Source organism: Falco punctatus (assembly GCF_963210335.1).
Source record: "Falco punctatus genome assembly, chromosome: 7".
In the NCBI taxonomy this organism is placed as follows: Eukaryota; Metazoa; Chordata; class Aves; order Falconiformes; family Falconidae; genus Falco; species Falco punctatus.
This window is the reverse complement of record NC_137587.1, coordinates 68,507,831-68,525,721: the sequence shown is the minus strand read 5'-3', so window position 1 is coordinate 68,525,721 and position 17,891 is coordinate 68,507,831. Positions and strand designations below refer to the sequence as shown.

At 41.1% G+C, this 17,891-nt stretch overlaps 1 protein-coding gene across 4 annotated transcripts in view; it reads right to left on the bottom strand.

Moving 5' to 3' along the window:
* The window catches only part of MAP2K5 (mitogen-activated protein kinase kinase 5), a 140,109-nt gene that overhangs the window by 25,475 nt on the left and 96,743 nt on the right, over positions 1-17,891 (bottom strand). For all 4 annotated transcript variants that reach the window (XM_080396972.1, XM_080396973.1, XM_080396970.1 and 1 more), the window contains 3 exons: positions 13,597-13,623; positions 13,253-13,285; positions 108-169 (listed from right to left, as the gene is read on the bottom strand). In XM_080396972.1, coding sequence (XP_080253098.1) covers positions 108-169; positions 13,253-13,285; positions 13,597-13,623 — 122 coding nt within the window. The remainder of the gene's footprint in view (positions 1-107; positions 170-13,252; positions 13,286-13,596; positions 13,624-17,891) is intronic.

The following is a 17,891-nucleotide window of genomic DNA, read 5'->3' as shown; positions in this document are numbered from 1 at the left end:
TCTCTCAGAAAGGATGCAAGGAAAGCCATAAGGTCTCGCAGAGCTGCAGAGTTAATGGCATGTATCATTTACATTGAGGGCATGGCATGTTTGCAAACTGAGCTTACCATTGAGTGATGAAGTGTACAAATGGCTCAGAGAACTCCCCGGCTGGAAGGACGGGCGATTCCTGGGATTGGATTGAAAGAAGAAGCAGAGTCAGAAGGAAAGAAGATAATTTTTTTTTTTTTTTTTGAGGATAGTAATATAACAGCGACAACAAAACAAAACCAAAAAAAAAGAAAAAACGAAGGAAGTGATAAAGGCCCCTTTTCACACAGAGAATTTGAGGGAGAAAGGTACAAATTCTTCTGAGAATGTGTTATAAAACACTGAATTTCAACTAATGAGTATTACACAATGGGTAAAAACATGTGGAAAGACACTGAGGGGAGGTGAAAAAAGGACAATGATAGCCACAGGGTAAAAAGGAAGGTAGGGAAAGTGTAAATGAGAAATTAATGATTATTTAAGTAACACACAAATGGTCTTGTAATTAACAAAGAGCTGTGAAATTATTCTTGTGTTGACCTTTGTTCTTTCACTGTATTTGCTATTTATTTACACTCATGTTTATTTACACTTATTCATTTTAGAGGCTGTCCTCATATGCTGTCTGTTCTAGATTTAAAAGGCGAAAGAATTTTTAAGAGGAAAAAAATGCAGGATTTACCAGTCTAGTGGTAGAAAATAACCACCCAGTATTTATGGAAGAAAAAAAAAAAAAAACAACTAAAGCATGAGAAAAAAAAAACACAACCAAACAGGGAACAAACAACACCACCATTTGCAAAGAAGGGCTTTACGAATTTAGGAGTTTTTCCAAGAATGACAGAGAGCTCCACTGTGTTTATAGTGTAACAGCTCAGGATGTAATGAAATTACACTGCAGAGTACTTTAACAGTGTCATCTCATTAGACCTACAGTTGGAACAAGAGAGCCACATAAAACAGGCAGCTGCAAATGACTCCATTCTCAGCTATTCTCATTTGCTATTAAAAATACCTTTCGGCATCTTTTTTCCTCCCTGACATCCCTACACAAAGTACCCTGCAAAGTATGATACATGCACCTATTTAAATTAACAAAGGAATGACTTATTTTAATCTCACTGTGCTTTGGAGTGCTTTGGCCATTTGGATGAGCAATATATCATTACATACAACCTTCCAGCGCTGCAGGCAAGAAACTCAGAGCGTGCAGCATTTGGTGGGAGCCAAACAATTTCTCTAGCACACAACTGTGTCAAATGCATGCATGTATTCATTATTGAGAATGCGAGGAAATAGCTTTGATGTAGTGGAAAAAAGAAGATGATAAAAGCACCTCTGCAATGTGTGTGCCATTATCAATGGTGGCAGATAGACACAACTGCAGAGCCTCCTATGTGATTAGTAAATATACATATAATTGCTGTGGCCAATTATCAGAAAAATGAGATCGGTAATTACAAGACAGAAAATTAACTAGAACTCTTATTAAGGCTTTGTTTCCAATTCAAACAATTGGAAACTGCTGGAAAATACAATTAAATCAAAAGTAACTGAAGAGTAAAAGGAGAAGCCAAAATTGCTTTACAATTTTCAAAGACTTCTATTAAAAACAAGGAGTGTTTGATATAACATGCCCAAATTCTCTTTGAACTTAGACCGGGTGAGGGAGAGGTTATTGTTTCTAAACTTATAAATGACATCAATATAGGAAGGTTTCCACCTGAGAGTGGAAGGGAGACAAGGAAATAAGCAGCGCAATTAAACTTTCTCCACTTCAAAGAACCGCGCATGAAAATTATTCATATTAATACAGAAAACGCAGAACAAAATGTCAGGCTTGCTTACACCGGCGTGGAGCCCAGCAGGCTTTGCCTCTCCCCCACCATTTTTTCTCGTCCGGCAGAGCCTTCCTGGGCTGGGAGTAGCAAAAGCCACTTTCCCAGGTGGGACGGACTCAAAGCAGAACAGCAGGAGATACTCCGGGCACGCAGCACAGATCATTTTGTAAACCACAGGGTGAAGCTATCAGAGCCCGTTCCCTGGGGAACTGGCTCTGCCCAGCAATCTATCCCTGCTGTTTATTGTAAGTAAAATGCAAGTGAGGAGCCTGTTAGGAACGTCCCTCTAACGGGGCTGCCAGCTCGGAGCAGCAGCCCATGCTGGGGAACAGGACAGGCACGTGGCACTTCACACTCATTTGGTAGGTGATAATTTCTGCAATCACAAAGAGATGACGGACCCATAATAGAGTGAAACTTCATGATGAGAGGGCAGGAGAAGCTGATGAACAGCTCTGAAGCCACCAGCATTTCACTTTGGCTCTCCCAAGCTGTGCTGGCATGGGGGTTGCACAGTCAGGGAAGAAGCTGCTCCAGTGTCGGTACAACGCCTTGCCCGCTGCAGCGCAGCCAGGGCACCAGGTGCTCCTGCGTAAGCCTGCAAGAAAATTTCACCTGGATGAAAGGAAAGGTTAAATGCTGGTTTTTGGGGCACATTTTTCTGTACAATGCAGGTATTTCAAGCCCACCCAGGCCAACTCTCTTCTGCTGTGGACTGGTCAGTCACGGCCATGCCTTGGCTGGTTTGCTCTCAGGAGCTCAGGAAGAGATTGTGGGTGGGTGAAGATGAACACAAACTGGATCTCAGTATGAAAACTTGATGAAGACTTTAATACAGTCTTCTCAAGGATTTCAGACTGGGCACCCACAAATTTATTGGCTATTTGCCTGACAAACTGAAAGCCTTTTGGGAGAGCGCATCAATCTCAAGGAAGTACTTGCTGGCAAGTGTGTTTGAAGGAAAAAAGATCAGTGCAGATAAAAACTTTATCTCACTCCTGTACATACGAGCCAATTGCTACTTTACAGCATAGGTAAGATAGGGGAGGAGGTGGCAGGTTTTGGTTTTAGCTGAACCAGGAAAGTACAGGACCCTCAACTGCTTCTGAAGGTGAATACCAAAGAGCTGCCTCAAAAGCTGTATTTTACCTTAGTTCGAAAGAGAAAACATCCATTCAGTGTCTGCCCAGGGAAAGCAATGACTGAAACATTTCAGTTTCTGATACTATACTATGCAAGACTATTTCAGTAGTAGAACAGTGAGAGCATTTTGTAGTCAGAGCTATTTCTAGAGCGAAAGTTCTGCTGTTGCTGCCTCTGTAACTTGAGCGATCACAATGGTGTTGCATCAGGAACACAGCAAACAGTTCCAAAACTACACAAAGTAAATACATCACATATTGTATCCCCAAGTTCCCCAGACTTCAGCTGACACTCAAAGAGATGGGAATACGGGGAAATAAAGCAAAGCTACACGTCTCTACCCAGCCTGCGCTGTCTGTATAATGCAACAGTCACATCCGACGTAACCATCGGGATCAGAGTCCAGCCACACTGATGGCCTGCCTTACTCTACCCACCCGCACAATGAAAACATGCTACAGAGGCAAAAAAAGTAGAAACCTGGGATTTTAAAGGAGTGAGGAAGCATTATACTCTTTTAAACTGGGAAATGGTTCTTCTATGGTCATTAAATGTTGTATCTTATAATATCACAAAGACCTATATATTGGGGATGCTGCTAACATGGCAGTAGGGACAGGAATGGTTTTAAGGGTCAATGTACCATTGGCCTCTTATATCCCCAGGCAGCTTATTCCCAAGCCTGGCTATTTCCCAAAATATCCAAGCAACATATCCGTAACCGGGATCTGCTGCAGGAGACAATATCAGCCTCTGATTTCTCAAAACCAGCCAAGCTGTGCACACGCAGTGAGAACGGAGAAGGGCAATAGGAAAAAAGTTTGAGTGATGCCTTTGCCTTGTGAATAATGAACAGTTCAAGAAGGTCAACCCATTACAACTGAAACCGTTTAATTATTAATTATGCACAATCTACGAGCAAAAGGACAAGTTCAGAATGTTTAATGTGTGGTAACTCCGACTGGACCCTCTCTTGGCATTTTGTTATTAGCACTTGTCAGCAAGGTGCTCAGGCATAAAGAAAAAAGCACAGCAGCAGAAAATCTGAGCTAGCAGGAGGAGGGAGGGCTTTAAACTTCAAACACTGCTCCTAATATTTAATTTATAGAGTGCCAAGGCTCTGGTATAAACCTTATTGACTTCCATGGACTTAGGGGAAGTCACATTATCTAAATGAAGACCTGAGAATGAGAATACAGAGACAATCCCTCCAAAAGCCCTCTTCTGAAGGGAGTGATAACATTACTAGCTGTATCTTCTTTTTTTTCACACCTCTGAACAAAGGAAGAGTGAACCACCTAACAGCGTGTCCAGAAGTCAACCAAGCCTTTGCAATCTACGCAATAAGAGCTTGAATTACAGGTCCGAGCACTATCCTCACCTACGCTTCTCAAACCTGTTACTCAATGTCCCCTGATCTGTTTGGTCTCACTAAGCACAGCAGTAGCAGAGATGTTACTGAGTCTCAGGAAACAGATAATGCCCAGCAAACTCACAAATAAGTATGAACAAGTCACTTTCCCCCCCTTTTCTGTCCAGCCTGGAGGTTTACTTGGGCAAACTCATGAAGCAAATTCAACAGATACAGCTCTGAGGTGCTTATTTCTTTGGAAACACTCTACGTCAGTGAAATTTGGGAGTGGTTCTTGACTGGCAATATACACCGAAAGCACCTCATACTTTACACACCTTCAGAGGTCTTACCCCAACAATTTCTTGGGAGTGAAATATGTTCCCAAAGCAACTGAAAGCCTGAGCTTTATCACATCCTTTCCGAAGAAAGGGAAATCTCACGATCTCCCTACAACAGGAAAACCAACAAATGCAGCTTTCTACATAAAACCTTCAAGGTGGCAATGGCAAAGCCCCCAGCTATGTGTTAAGATCAAACCTGTGTTCCTCCTACCTCCTCCTGCAGGGGCCAGCCTGATGGCCCACCGCGGTGCAGAACGCTGGCAGCCTGTCATCGACACGTCCCCAGAAGAGAGCCAGGCTGCACAGCCGTGCAGGCTCCAAGACGAGCTCAGCTGCACTTTGTGGGCAACAAAGCTGGTATTCCCAGCGGATCCCCACAAGTGTGCAAATAGGTTTTACTCCCTCTTCTCATCTGCTAACTCCCGCCCTGTGAAGGGTTAAATTTTCCCATTCCCCACAGCTACTGCTATTTTGCAGTACTCTCTCCTCAGTGTGAACGCCTGTGCAGAAGGAAATGCCATGGTCCTATGGCTCTATGGCCACAAGAGGGAAGTTAGCAGAACCCAGCAAACCAAACTTCAGTTCCTCTCTCCTCTGGGTTTCCCCAGCACACCCTGTCTTTGAAATGATCATCTCCTCTGGGCAGATAATCCTATTCTGCAACTTGTCCATTGATGCTGAAATGGCAGTATCTAATAAATAATGTGCGTGCTTTACAAAGCTTTTCTGGCTATCACTTCAGCCTAAAAAATCTCTAGGATTAAAGAATTTTTATGCACTCCAGCTTCTCTTTTACTAAAGCTTTCAAAGAATACACATATTTTCATACAGTAGCTGCATTCTACTTTGTGGCCAAATAGTGATTTTTAAGTTTTTTTTTCTCCTGCAGACAAACTTGAGTTTTTAGATGCACCAGAAATGCTGCCAGGTGCAATTACATGGAATAAATGTGCTGCGGTTACCGAGCTGTTTCAAGGAGACCAGCAAATTACAACATTGTACACGTTCAGATTTAGTCCTACAAGGGCAAGTTACTTTCACAGCGTTCCTAAAAAACCCAAATAAAATAAAAAAAATCCATTTCTGACTTTCTAGCCAATCTACTTCAAAAGCCTTGCACAAACCTAATGGCAGACGATTTCCTACAAGTAACAAGTTTGCAGAAGACAAGCGATGGCTGGAGGTGGCTCAGAGGCCCAGACTTGAAAGCATTTCTGGATTGTCCCTGCTATGCTCCCACCCCCAGCAGGAAGGTGAAAGATGATTACATCTCTGCGCCAGGTCGCTTCTTGCTCTTTTCTTAGCAGATGCCAAATGTGACAAATTATACGTGGGGGTATTTTGGTGTGAAGTTTTGTCTGCTGGGATTGGAGTGTCAGCAGTAAACTCATTTATTTCCAGATCTCTAGCTGGACGGGAACCAAGGTCGAAAGGCCAGTGTTTTATCCACCAAAACACTCAGCCTACCTTTAACACCTCAAATCACGTGAGAGCCAGCTATTCTCTCTGCAGTGCCACCCACTCCCCAAGTTCTTGAAAACAGCACGTCTGCGTTACCTACGCCCGTACCGAACGCATGCAGACGTTTATGGTTAAGTCAGTCAGCGGATACTTGGGGCCATTCGGTTGTCACTTCTGCAGCATTTGCTGCTGTGGGGTATTTTTCAGAGCCCAGAAGAGGGAAGGAAAGAAGCGGAAGAGTGTAATTAACATCAGGAATAATCTAGAGCGTACGACATGACATTTTCTACCTCTTGCCAAGCTTTGTACTTGTTAGTGCGGCTCTCCAAAGGGCCTTGCAGATAAGAATACAGGTAGCTGGGAAAACAGGTTAATCCTTTAACCGTAACTGTAATTGCTTTTCCTCTAAAACAAACATAAGAATTTTTTCCTCTCATTGCTGGTCTCTTGTCGATCATAAGCTAGCAGAGCACAGCAGTGTTTTGGGTAGATACACACACATACGCACATTTCAAATAGCTAAGGCACAGCAGCATGAAACGTAGCCTCTACCTGTGCACACCGAAGGGACTCAATTGAAAAACTAAACCCATTTGTTGTTCCCTTTTTCCTCTGTACACTCCCAATGCATTTTTATTGCTTTTTCATAAAACACTGCTGCAAATAATCAAGCATGACCATTGACATCCACAAGATTGAGTTTTAGGAACCATTAAATGAGCTTGCCCTCTTGGGAAGGTTCTTGCTCAGGTTGGTCTAAAGGTAATTATTCAGCAATTCCTACCTGTGGTTTTACCTTGTTCCTATATAAGTCTCTGAATCTCATACACTAGTAAGGTCACACTTTCTGTCTCAATAAAAGTACACCCTAAAACAACTTATTCACAGGACAAATTATAGTGAATTTGTGAACACATGTGCATGCACATGTCTATATCCTAATACCAGCCTTTCTTGCACAGAAATCTTCAACGCCCTGGAAATTTTCAGGGTTAAATATAGCTGTTCATACACTTAAATCAATACCTGAGAATCTAAAGAGAAATTCCTGAAGAAAAAATAAAGCCTGGTTTCATTCTGAGCCTTTGGAGTTTTCTTCTTCATTTACAGAAATAGCAAAATGCGGCACTGATGCATAAGGTTAAGAAATTCAGCACTCCAGAGACAGTGGTCTTCATCGTGATATTTGATCAAGCTGAACGTCCTGCAAATTTTTAAGGCTATGCCGTAGCACTGAACGGAGGCATATATTTAACCAGGTAAAAAAAGAAGGGAACAGAAACAGCGACATAGGATACACGTATTAAGTACAAGCTATTTTTTTCCATGGGAAAATTTGAAAATTTATTGACACTGAAATGCTTCACAGCTCAGTATTAACACTACACCAGCGTTAACTGATGCTGCTAAATGTTTCTAGAGTACAAATTTAAAAAGAAGAAAAAAAAAAGGAGGTCTTTGATTTGCGGAGTTTGTAAAGTCCTTGAGCTAGATTAAACTGCAGTCTTGTGAGACCGAGTATCTCTGTGGGGGCACTTAAACAAAATGCTCAAGAAACTCATGGAAAGCTTCTCACTACTTACTCATGAAGCTATCAGAGTAAGGATTCATGAGTACAGCTAATTAATTTTCCTTTTACATTTCTGCCAGAGTCATCAAAACAGGCAGGTTTTTCAATGCTGCCTCCTATTTGTAAGAAGAGGATTTGCTCCTGAAAGTCTTCACTCCTCAAGATCCAAATGTAACTGGAATAATACAATATTTTAACTAAAATTGATGGACAAAAATAGAGTTATTTTTTCTCCCTAATTCAATATAGTTTAAAAAAAAAAAAAAAAAAAAAAGCCCAAACAACAAGCACCTAAGTCACTATTACACTGAGACAAGCTATGGAAACTTCGCAAGTAAAATTAATTTATTTCAGGTTATGAAGAAGAAAGGGTTAGAAACTAGAGCTGATGCTTAACTACAGAGCTTGTGACCACAACTGCTCCAGTACAGTGAAACCCGGTTTACAGCAACCACCCAAGGGGCTGGCAATAATTGCTTTCCTAGAAGGGATACTCTAACTAAATAAAGGTCAAACAAAATAGCCCTGGAGAGCTTAAGGAAAATTTAAAGGAGTTGCTTAAGTCAGGAGGACTGCCTGCTGGATGCAGTCCACAGTGCAAGTTTTGTCTGCCCAACCTTCTCTGGATGCACAGCAGATATTCTGAAAGCCAAAAACCACAGGACCGAAAGGATGGGAAGGTGACGTGCTACAAAACACAGAGCTGTCGCATTTGGCCTTTTGGGATTTTCATACACAAGCTGCGATCGCCTAGGTGTTTTACGGAATGCTGACCTGACTAGCAATCAGGAAAAATGACATTGTTAGAAGGTTTTAGAAATACTGCATCTGGAATACATATACCCGAGGAAGTAACTAAACAGCAATTTCCTACATAATACAGTTTGACATCAAGGTAACAGGGAAATAAGTAACTACAGGTTGGAAGAATCGTGAAAACAATGCCACCTCTCAACTGACTGCAAGGAATACAAAAATATGCTGTGCTCAAAGCTCTGATGTTCTTGAAAACCTAACCCCATATTTTGCTGCAAAGTCGCAGAACCCAGTAACCTGCTGCTCACCAAACTGAAAATCTAGAGCGCCCTCAATTACCTTTTAAACTGAGCATTTTCTAATGCATTAAAATGAAAATGCGTAATTATAATCAAGGCTAAGGTTCTCATAATCTCTGCCTGGAAGTGGAAGTTGATTTATTGAGTGACTTTTGCAGACATCAGCAAAGGGAACACTTAACTGGACCATGCAGGTTGTCTGAGAGGTTGCTGGAGGTTTGGAGGCTGAGCAGGGAATAGTTAAGCCTTTTTCTTTTTTTTTTTTTTTTTTTTTTCAGCTAAAAATAAATAATCATGGGAGGCATGAAAGCAGCAGAAAGGTAAAAATGCATACCGATTTCACTTGCAATCTTTAGGTTTCAGAGTGAACCCACTAAGTGAAATCGAGTGGCCTGCATTTCTGAAATACACCATTTCTGGGGCCAACAACATTAATGGTACTATTCTGGGGCTCTCCTGTTTGTATTTCTAAATTAGCATCTGGAACAGATTCTGATGACAATTTTTTTTTTTTTTTTTAACGCACCTACTGCTTTTGAAGCGTGATCCCATTGCTGAGTAGATTGCATTGCAAATTTTTTGGCTGCATGACTGTGAAACACAGGGCCACATCTAGGACATCTTCCAAGCCAGGCAATGGCTCCTGCTTCCAGCAGACGCCATTCTCCTTCATGTTGGAGTGTTTCTGGAAAGACTGCATGCACAGCAAGCGATGCATGTCCTTTCCAATAGGGATTCATCTGCACTGCTCAGTGCTTTCCACGTAACATTTCGGTGAGTTGGAGACAAACTAAGTTGAGCGATAGAATATTAAATTACTCTCAGCTCTCAAATAACAGCAGACTGCCTTTATTGCTGGCTGCGTTGCAGGATGAACTACATTAACAACTAGGCTAGCCTCATCTTTGGACCAGAAGCAGGAGTCTTAACATGGTGGGAGATGCTGCTACGATTAGGACTGTTGCTTAAATGAGCGTGTCTTATTTGTAGCTGGATCAGATTTCACTATAAGTTACCACATGTTAAAATATAAAGGTCCTGGCAGGCATGTATCCTAATCACACAATGCTTCTCGCTAATTTTCCCATTAAAAAAATAATCCCAGAACCAACGCCATTAAAAGACCAATAACATAATTTAACAAAAACAACCCCCAAAACCCAGAAACAAACAAACAAAAAGTCAGGCAGCCTGACATTTTCTCATTAAATTATCCTGCTTCTCAAATCACTTACTCATTCTGCAGAATTTCTGCAAGGAAATTTAAGTCCTAGAAAATAAAAAAACCTGACTTTTTAAACTGCCAAAGTGACCTGCAATGTCTCATATATATTACTAAGGGTTTAAAAACAGCTGCAAAAATCTCACTATGGCAGAACGTCTAAAAAAAACTCCCATGGATGGTTTTTATTCCATAGTCTGTCACCTTCGAGAGTTTGAGAAAAGTACAGGATACCTAGGTAATACAGAAGCAACCTCTTAACTAGCTCAGTCATCAATAAATCCTATGAATTAATGATTATGAATAAAGAGAAAATTAACTTTTGAGTTCCTGCTGTGTTTTGGTGGAACACGGAACAGTTCTACAAAACCCAATGACTACCACTATAATAAGCAGCTATTAAAAAGGATCAAGGTCTCCATTCCATCATTTAAAAAACCTTCTAAGTTCTCCCATAACAGGCTCTGGAGTTTTTAGCCAGCTCCAGGGAGAAAGCCTGGGGTAAGCATGCTGCTGGCAAAGAGCTGATTTAAGAAATGCTCTCTTCCACAGAGCTGTTTAATCACAGTTCTAGGAGCCCAAAGTCCAAACCATTCTCTGTCACGCAAAAAGACGTATTAAGGGACTTCAGGAAAAATGACTCAAGAGTTTTCAACTGCAACAACTTCAGCAAATTATTATCATGGCATGAAGCTACACGGCAACCAAAGATCCTTGAGGCAGCTCGATCCCACCCTCACAGATCTGCTCCTGCCGTATCCTGTGATACCACAGCTCATCCAGAAGCTGTGCCATTACGGGAACACTGCCGTGCCCTATCTGTTTGGAAGAAGAGACGAGCTACAGATCATCACTCCTTGCTGTTCTGATCGTCATTAAGGTAGATGGGGAATTCTGTGCCGGTATCTGGGGGTTCCTACGGGGACGGGCTGCGCAGCACAGCTGCCGGAGAGGAGCTCTGCTCCTGCCTCCTGTGAGTTTTAGGACCTCCTTACAGCCAAGGGGAAAATCTGAGCCAAAATAATCTGTCTTACAACACTAAGCATTTCTAATCCTTAATACACATGGTAGCAACAACAGCTGTACGGTACCAGATAGCAAAGAGTCTTGCCCTCTCAAAAGGTCCTTGTGCATATTAGCCAAATAAGCAGGTCCCTCTGTTATTCCTCAGGAGGCACATCTCATAGAAGACAAAGTGAGAAGAGGAAAAAAAAAAAAGTCCTAAGTTAAACACATTTTGCTTTGAAGCCCTTGTATGCAGGAAAGGGCTAGGGGTGGCAAGAGGACCTGTTAAAATCAATGCAACCCATGAGCTAGAACAAAAAAAACCCCTGAATATAAATGTCCTCTAAGACACTGTCACGCCAAGAATTTGCACTTCCAGGTGTGGCAGCCACTATCTAAATGCTATATATCTTATTAAATGACCCCCTAACAATGCACACGTACCGAGCAAATAACACTACAGAGCCAATCCATTCCCCTCTCCCCCCAGGCTCTAAACGTTATGGCACGCAACTTCCATTTAGACATCGAGTGTGCTGCAAAACAAAGCGAGCTGCACTTAAAGAACTTTCAGCTGAGCTGCGCTCTGTAACCTGACGTCTCAACGTGCCCACGAGCACTGTGCACTCTGAACCACTGCCTCCGCAGAACGATGGCTCCCTGGCACGCTGTGGAACAAAGTAAGTTAAAACAAGCAAACCCAACGTGCTAACGTTACAGCGAGCTTGGCACTCAGATGTTTACAGACTGCAAAGCTCATCGGTTAAAGTTTTTGTGGAGCAACTCTAATCCCGAGGAAAAGATGTGAAAGCTGCAAGAAACTCTGCTGTAACCTGCAGCTCTTTAGGGCCATGCTTTACAATAGTGAGCTTAGATTTAGGTACCAGTACCAGCCCACTTAAAAGTAATTTGCCTAACAGTAGCAAAACACAGGTGAAAACATGAGCATTTTTAACTGACCTTCTTTAGGATAGAGATGGCCTTTTGCTGACAGCATCGTGCTTCGGAATTCGCATGCCTCAACCAAAGATGTATGTAACAGGAATAACAATGGATGGAAAAGATGAAAGAAACAGAATTGCCTAAAAGCCTCCCAAAGAACCAGACCATCGTAAAGAGCCAGGCAAAAGAGCTAGCACTGCTGGAGGACTGGGAGGGCTTCTTTCCTCTACACAAAGGATACGTGGTCATTTTAATTTAACTGCATCTCTCAAGGCCCAAATGTCACTTTTTAGTTCAGCAAAGCCACTAAAGTAATGCTCTAATAAAAGGATGAAAGTGTTCACCGCAGGTAAGAGCAGTGGGTTTAGCAGTTCATACAAGTAGCAGTTACAGATGGAGGAAGAACTGAGTACTCAGGCATCAGGCGGGCTGTGAGCTTACATCACGCCAAAAAAACGTGTTACGTGAGACAGGCTGGAAGCAGCTGACTGGTCTGAATGGACACACCACCAGTGACACCAGCCTGACGAGCCGGCAACAACGCTCTGCTAGAGGCTGAGGCAAGTCTTGAGAAAGTTACGGCTTTTTTTTGGTTTTCCTTGTTCAAACTTCCCAATTATCATCATCATCATCACCTTATTAAATGTTAAAAACAAAGCAAAACTGAGAGCAGCCTTGGCTAGTGCTTTGCTGTCAAGAGTTGGGACCCCTGCTTACGCCTCCGTTTGTGAAGGGGGATGGGCACTGCAGAGAAGCATTTCAATTGAGAAACGTGATGTTAGCCACTGAAACTCAGTCTGCGGTTCACACCTGGATGTCTGGCATCTCAGCTTTTTACTTTGTCCTTCTGACAAAATAAAAACGATTAGATGACACTCAGATGCTTCCCTGCTTACACCTCAGTTTTCTCTTGCTGTCAAAATACCCTTCTCGCCTACCTAAACCGCATTAAAAACGCCCCCTATAAAGCGTGCCGTCACTTGAATGTCTCTGTTCCGACTCATCTTGGCAAATGCAGAGGATCAACTCGCACGACAAGGTCGGGGCTTCAGGGCCGAAATAGCTCAAAGGACTAGCCTTTGAGACGACTGAGTCTTTCAAAGACTCAAGAGTAAAAAAACAGCATAAAGTGGGACAAGGCCAGTTCATGTTTGACAGCTCCAAGCTGCACAAGGCAACTTGTGCTCTGAGGATGTTGGGCATTGTGCTTCATTAGGAAACAAAATATAAGCTTTCCACTCCATTAGGAATGACTTTAGGAGTGAAAGCACATAAGACGACGACTCACCTCATCAACAATGCACTGCAATAACTGGAGAGGCTGCAATGGAAAGAAGAGAGGGAAAAAGTATTAGCCTATATGCAATATCTTTACAGTGGAGTGGAAAGAAAAAATCATTAATGCAATAAAATATAGCAAGATTAATCAACAGCAGCAAACTCTTATAAAAACATTGATGCTCAGGATGTTCTATTATTTCTAATGGTACCTAATCTAATACAGGCAGTTAAAGGTTTGCATTTTCTTCAAAATGCAATTTGCTAAGTTTAAAACAAGGCATTCAAGCATGCAGAGGAAGCAGCCATCAGGAAAAAGAAAAGTGAATTTTTTTCTGAACTCATAAAGCTTACCATTAAAGATCCCTGGTTTTTCTGAATCTGAAAAAAGGCAATATGTAATTAGCATGTCATAATCAAAATGACTCACTTGGACACATTATGATCACTGAGAGAAAATTATTGCATCGCTGGTGGCAATTTGTGGGCATGTGTTAACACAATTTACATAATGAAAATACACAAATGTTAATAGCTCGCTTCTCATTTATAGGCGAAAGTCAGCAGAATGTTAATTTCACACAACACTTTTTAGTACCCTCCAGGTTGTATTAGAATAGGAAGAAAAACCATAATCCATTTCAAAAGGCTGTTTACGATTCAGATATAAATAATGTTTTATATTGCTAGATTGTGAACACTGGGCTTAATGTTGCAATCATTGCTAATGTTATGAAGCTCACTCTTTTTAAATTAAAAACCGATTTATTTAAAATTGAAATTAAATCATAGTCAGAAATTAGAATTTTGGATTGCTGCCAGACTCTGCTCACAATCCCTTTTTTGTGAGGAAAACTTTAATTATGTGGTTGAAGTATCTACCGCTGCTCAGGAAAGCCTTTAATACTCCACTTTTACCCAAGTTTCATGTATTCCAACCCAGTTTTACTTTGCCTATAAGTAGAGCATTGCCAGCCGTGAGGCTGTGCGAAGTTTGATGAACTCTGCATTGTTTTAACGGGCCAAGGAAGGACTTGTTACCAGTCGTTTCTGAGCCTTCCTAAATTTTCTTAACATCGGTTTGGTTGAGAGATTAATTACTAGCTCGTCGTAACAGACCATTTGATTGCTTACAGGGAGCTACAAAATATTCTGGCCCATATTGGCAAAGCACCTTTTGATTACAAAAAGAAACAAAGGCGGAATTACAATACAGACAATTAAATACAAAGCACAGAGCAGGTATGTAATGCAAAATATCTGACCGAATTCAGGGACGCCGCTATTTTGATAATGTGTATATGCGTACTGTTTCTGATGGGTGCGGATAATTAGTTACATATTTTTCCTGAACGGACACAAAGTTGCTTGCAACCTGACCTAATCACGATGTAAACAGAATGCAGTCCTTAGTGAAAATGTTGTCTTCTGTCCTAACACAGTTTATTTGGCTCGTCCCTTCCATGTAATATTCTCTGTTGTATAGTGCCATGATGATGAATGTTGTAGGGCTGCCATCAGCTTTGGAAGCGCTCTCCCCCAGTACCCAGCCAGAGGCAGGATCCTCCAGTCATACTTTACAGGTAGTAAAATGTAATATAGAGGAGGCTCAAAACTAGCACCAAGAAAATAGCTGGTATTATGCACATGAAGTCTTTCATTATCGTATTAGTAGCGCATGAATATACACATAAAGTTTCTGCATGTAATTCTCTTTTTTCCAAGGAAGGAAAAAAAAATTATAGATAGAAGTAGCCCATTATATTTTTTAATGGTCAATGTCAATCTACTACAACTCAACAGAATAAATTTGCTGTTTTGCATTATTGCTAGTAAGCACAATATTCTGTGGATATAAAAAGACTTCCCCCCTTCCTCCCCATACTTCACTTCCAGATGCTAAATGATAAAATAGACTCAGCTTATTCAATAGGGATGATTTGGAGCTTCTTTAGATTAGCGCACATGAACAGGCGACACAGTATCAGTCACATTTCCTTGCTGGAAAAATAGGTCTTGTCATGAAAAGGAATAGAGGTGGAATCATATGTAGTAGCCTCAACACAGATATGATTACATCCAATTTTGGAACAAGATTTAAAATATTATCTCTAATAAAAGCGTTCAGTGCTTCTAATGACAAAGCAACATAAATCAAAGTATTACAGAATTGTTCCTGTGACACTGCAACTCTCTGCTGGAGCGGCAGGCCCAGCTTCTGCGAGAGGGAGAGTCGTGTGCTTGCTCACACACACGTTGTTACTGGGTTTTATTACACCATTTTGATGGCAACATATTATTTTGAGATCATCTTCATAAATTTTGCATTAAGGTAGCTGTGCCAGTACCTGGAATTGATTCAAAATGCTTAAGACACTCAATTACTTTTTAACACTGTTACCCGATGTAATGACATATTTGCTATTTCACTTGCATTTGATGATGCAACATCATTGTAATTGATTCATTTTCTCAATTAAATAAAGCTACTGTGCTTTCCTCTATGCGAATGCCACAGAGACTCCCCAGTTAGATGTATTACCTATTTTCTCTGTCTCAGATATATTGCTTGTAAGGCTGCACTGTGCTCCTCTGTTAACTCCACTAGAAAATGCAATGTTACAGTCATATTTTTCAAGTTCTGAACAGCAATGAACTTAGCTGTATTTATATTAGGCATATTTTTCACTGTTAAAACTATGTTGTTTACCTTTTCCAAGATGACATTATTGGGCAGCCTCTGCAACTATAAACCAAACCTAACTGACGACAACTTTACAGTCAGTGCTTCTCCTTTTGCACACAGTTCATGAAAAAGTGAAGCATCCAGTTTTATAGCACATTAAGAACAGTTTTAAAAGTACTCAACATAAAATGTTTTATCTTCCTGTTCACCCGCGCTCCTTTTCTTCCTCCCCTAACCGTCTGGTTTTCGTGCACCGCTGGGAGGTAAGAAGTTTAGGAGGCAGGTTGGTCTCGAGGGATCCAAGTGCAGCTCCAAAGCTCGAGCGTTTGGTGCGTTGCTACCCCACGCGATGCTCAGAAACGCGGGGATCAGGGAGGAGATGGCCACTGTCACGTTTTTGTACTTCCCATGAAGAATTTCAAATAGTAAAATGGTAGCAATAACACAACTGAAAACCCTGCTTGAAAGGAAGACAAGAAAGGCGCAGTATACGTTTTAATATCAAGGAACGCTTTGATGTGCTCATTAAAACATCCTCCCCCTCTCAGAAAGGTCACTTCAAGCCTTCCACCACCACCACCTCCCCCAGCCACGCCAGAATGCGTCTGAGCCCTTGCCCTGCTCATCGCTGGGAAGCCCAGTTGGTCAGAAGGTTTTGTAAGCTTTCCATACCCAACCAAACTGGTGTGAATTTGCAAAATATCAGCCCTTTGGAGGTTTTGAACCTCTGCTGTATTTGTTGTGGGTTTACTTACTGCATGTGACAGGTTATCATTTGAAGAAGCACGGCAGATGATAACTAAATCTATCACATTAACAGTCTGTTTCTTAGGTCATGAAATATCAGTGGTATCTGGATAAACCACTCCATAAAGTACATTCTCCAAATGGCTTTTTTTTTTTTTTTTTTAGTTAAAAATGCAAAAGTTTGCCTCCTGCTTCATCTACTATTTACTGAATGCCTCTGGTTATGAAAAGCAACTTTTGACAGACCATCAGGTTATATTTCTGTCTCCGTGGAGATACTTTGGACGGGCAGTGGCTGAGAAGACCTCTACCATCCCTCTCACATTATATTCACAAGCACAATCAAGGAAACTCAAATGAATCCACCCCGGGTAACTTAGAGGAGTCACTAGCTATAGCTTTAATTTTCACTTTTACTCTCTGGAATTAGGACTTGCCCTGGAGCTCTTGTTTGAGAGATTTGCAGGTGACCTAGGGTTAGATCTTCCCATATCAGTTAACAAATTTTCTCTTTACGTATTATGCTGCTTTTCAAGCTAGTGATTTTTTTTTTAATAGAAAAATACATATACCAACAAATCACACAGTTATGATTTTTAAGGGAGGCTTCACAGCAGAACATTTATTTTCCTAATCTAGGAAACTGTGGATTTTAAAATTACATATAACTAACTTTTAATCTTTACAAATAAGGGTTAAGTTTTGTTGAACAGCAGAACCCACAAACATTGCCTCCTACTGACAAATGACCAACGCACACTTGTTTGTTTCTGCCCTGGTATAAATGGAAAAGGAATACGGAAGCGTACTACATTTCCACATGGTCTTCACCACTGTGGGTTTTACTCTTCCTCTGGAATAAAGGCATGACCTTCAGATATATTTTACAAATGCTTGCAAAATTGAAATTGGTTATACTTCTGAAAGAAAGGAAAGCACCAAACCAGCAAGACTGACCCCCCTAATTTGTTCCTGATATTCTAAACACCCTCTTCATCCCAATCTGTGGATTTTGCAAATGGCAAACTTCAATCACTGTCACAAAATACAGGACAAAAAAAAAAAAAAAAGGATAAAAGTAATATTTTTTTTTTAAAAAAGACAATTCACAACAACCTTAATATTAAATATATTCTTACAATTATATTACATTGGTTTTCCCAGAGGTCTACAAACAAATTTATATAAAGAGATTATTTCATCCACCACTGAACTG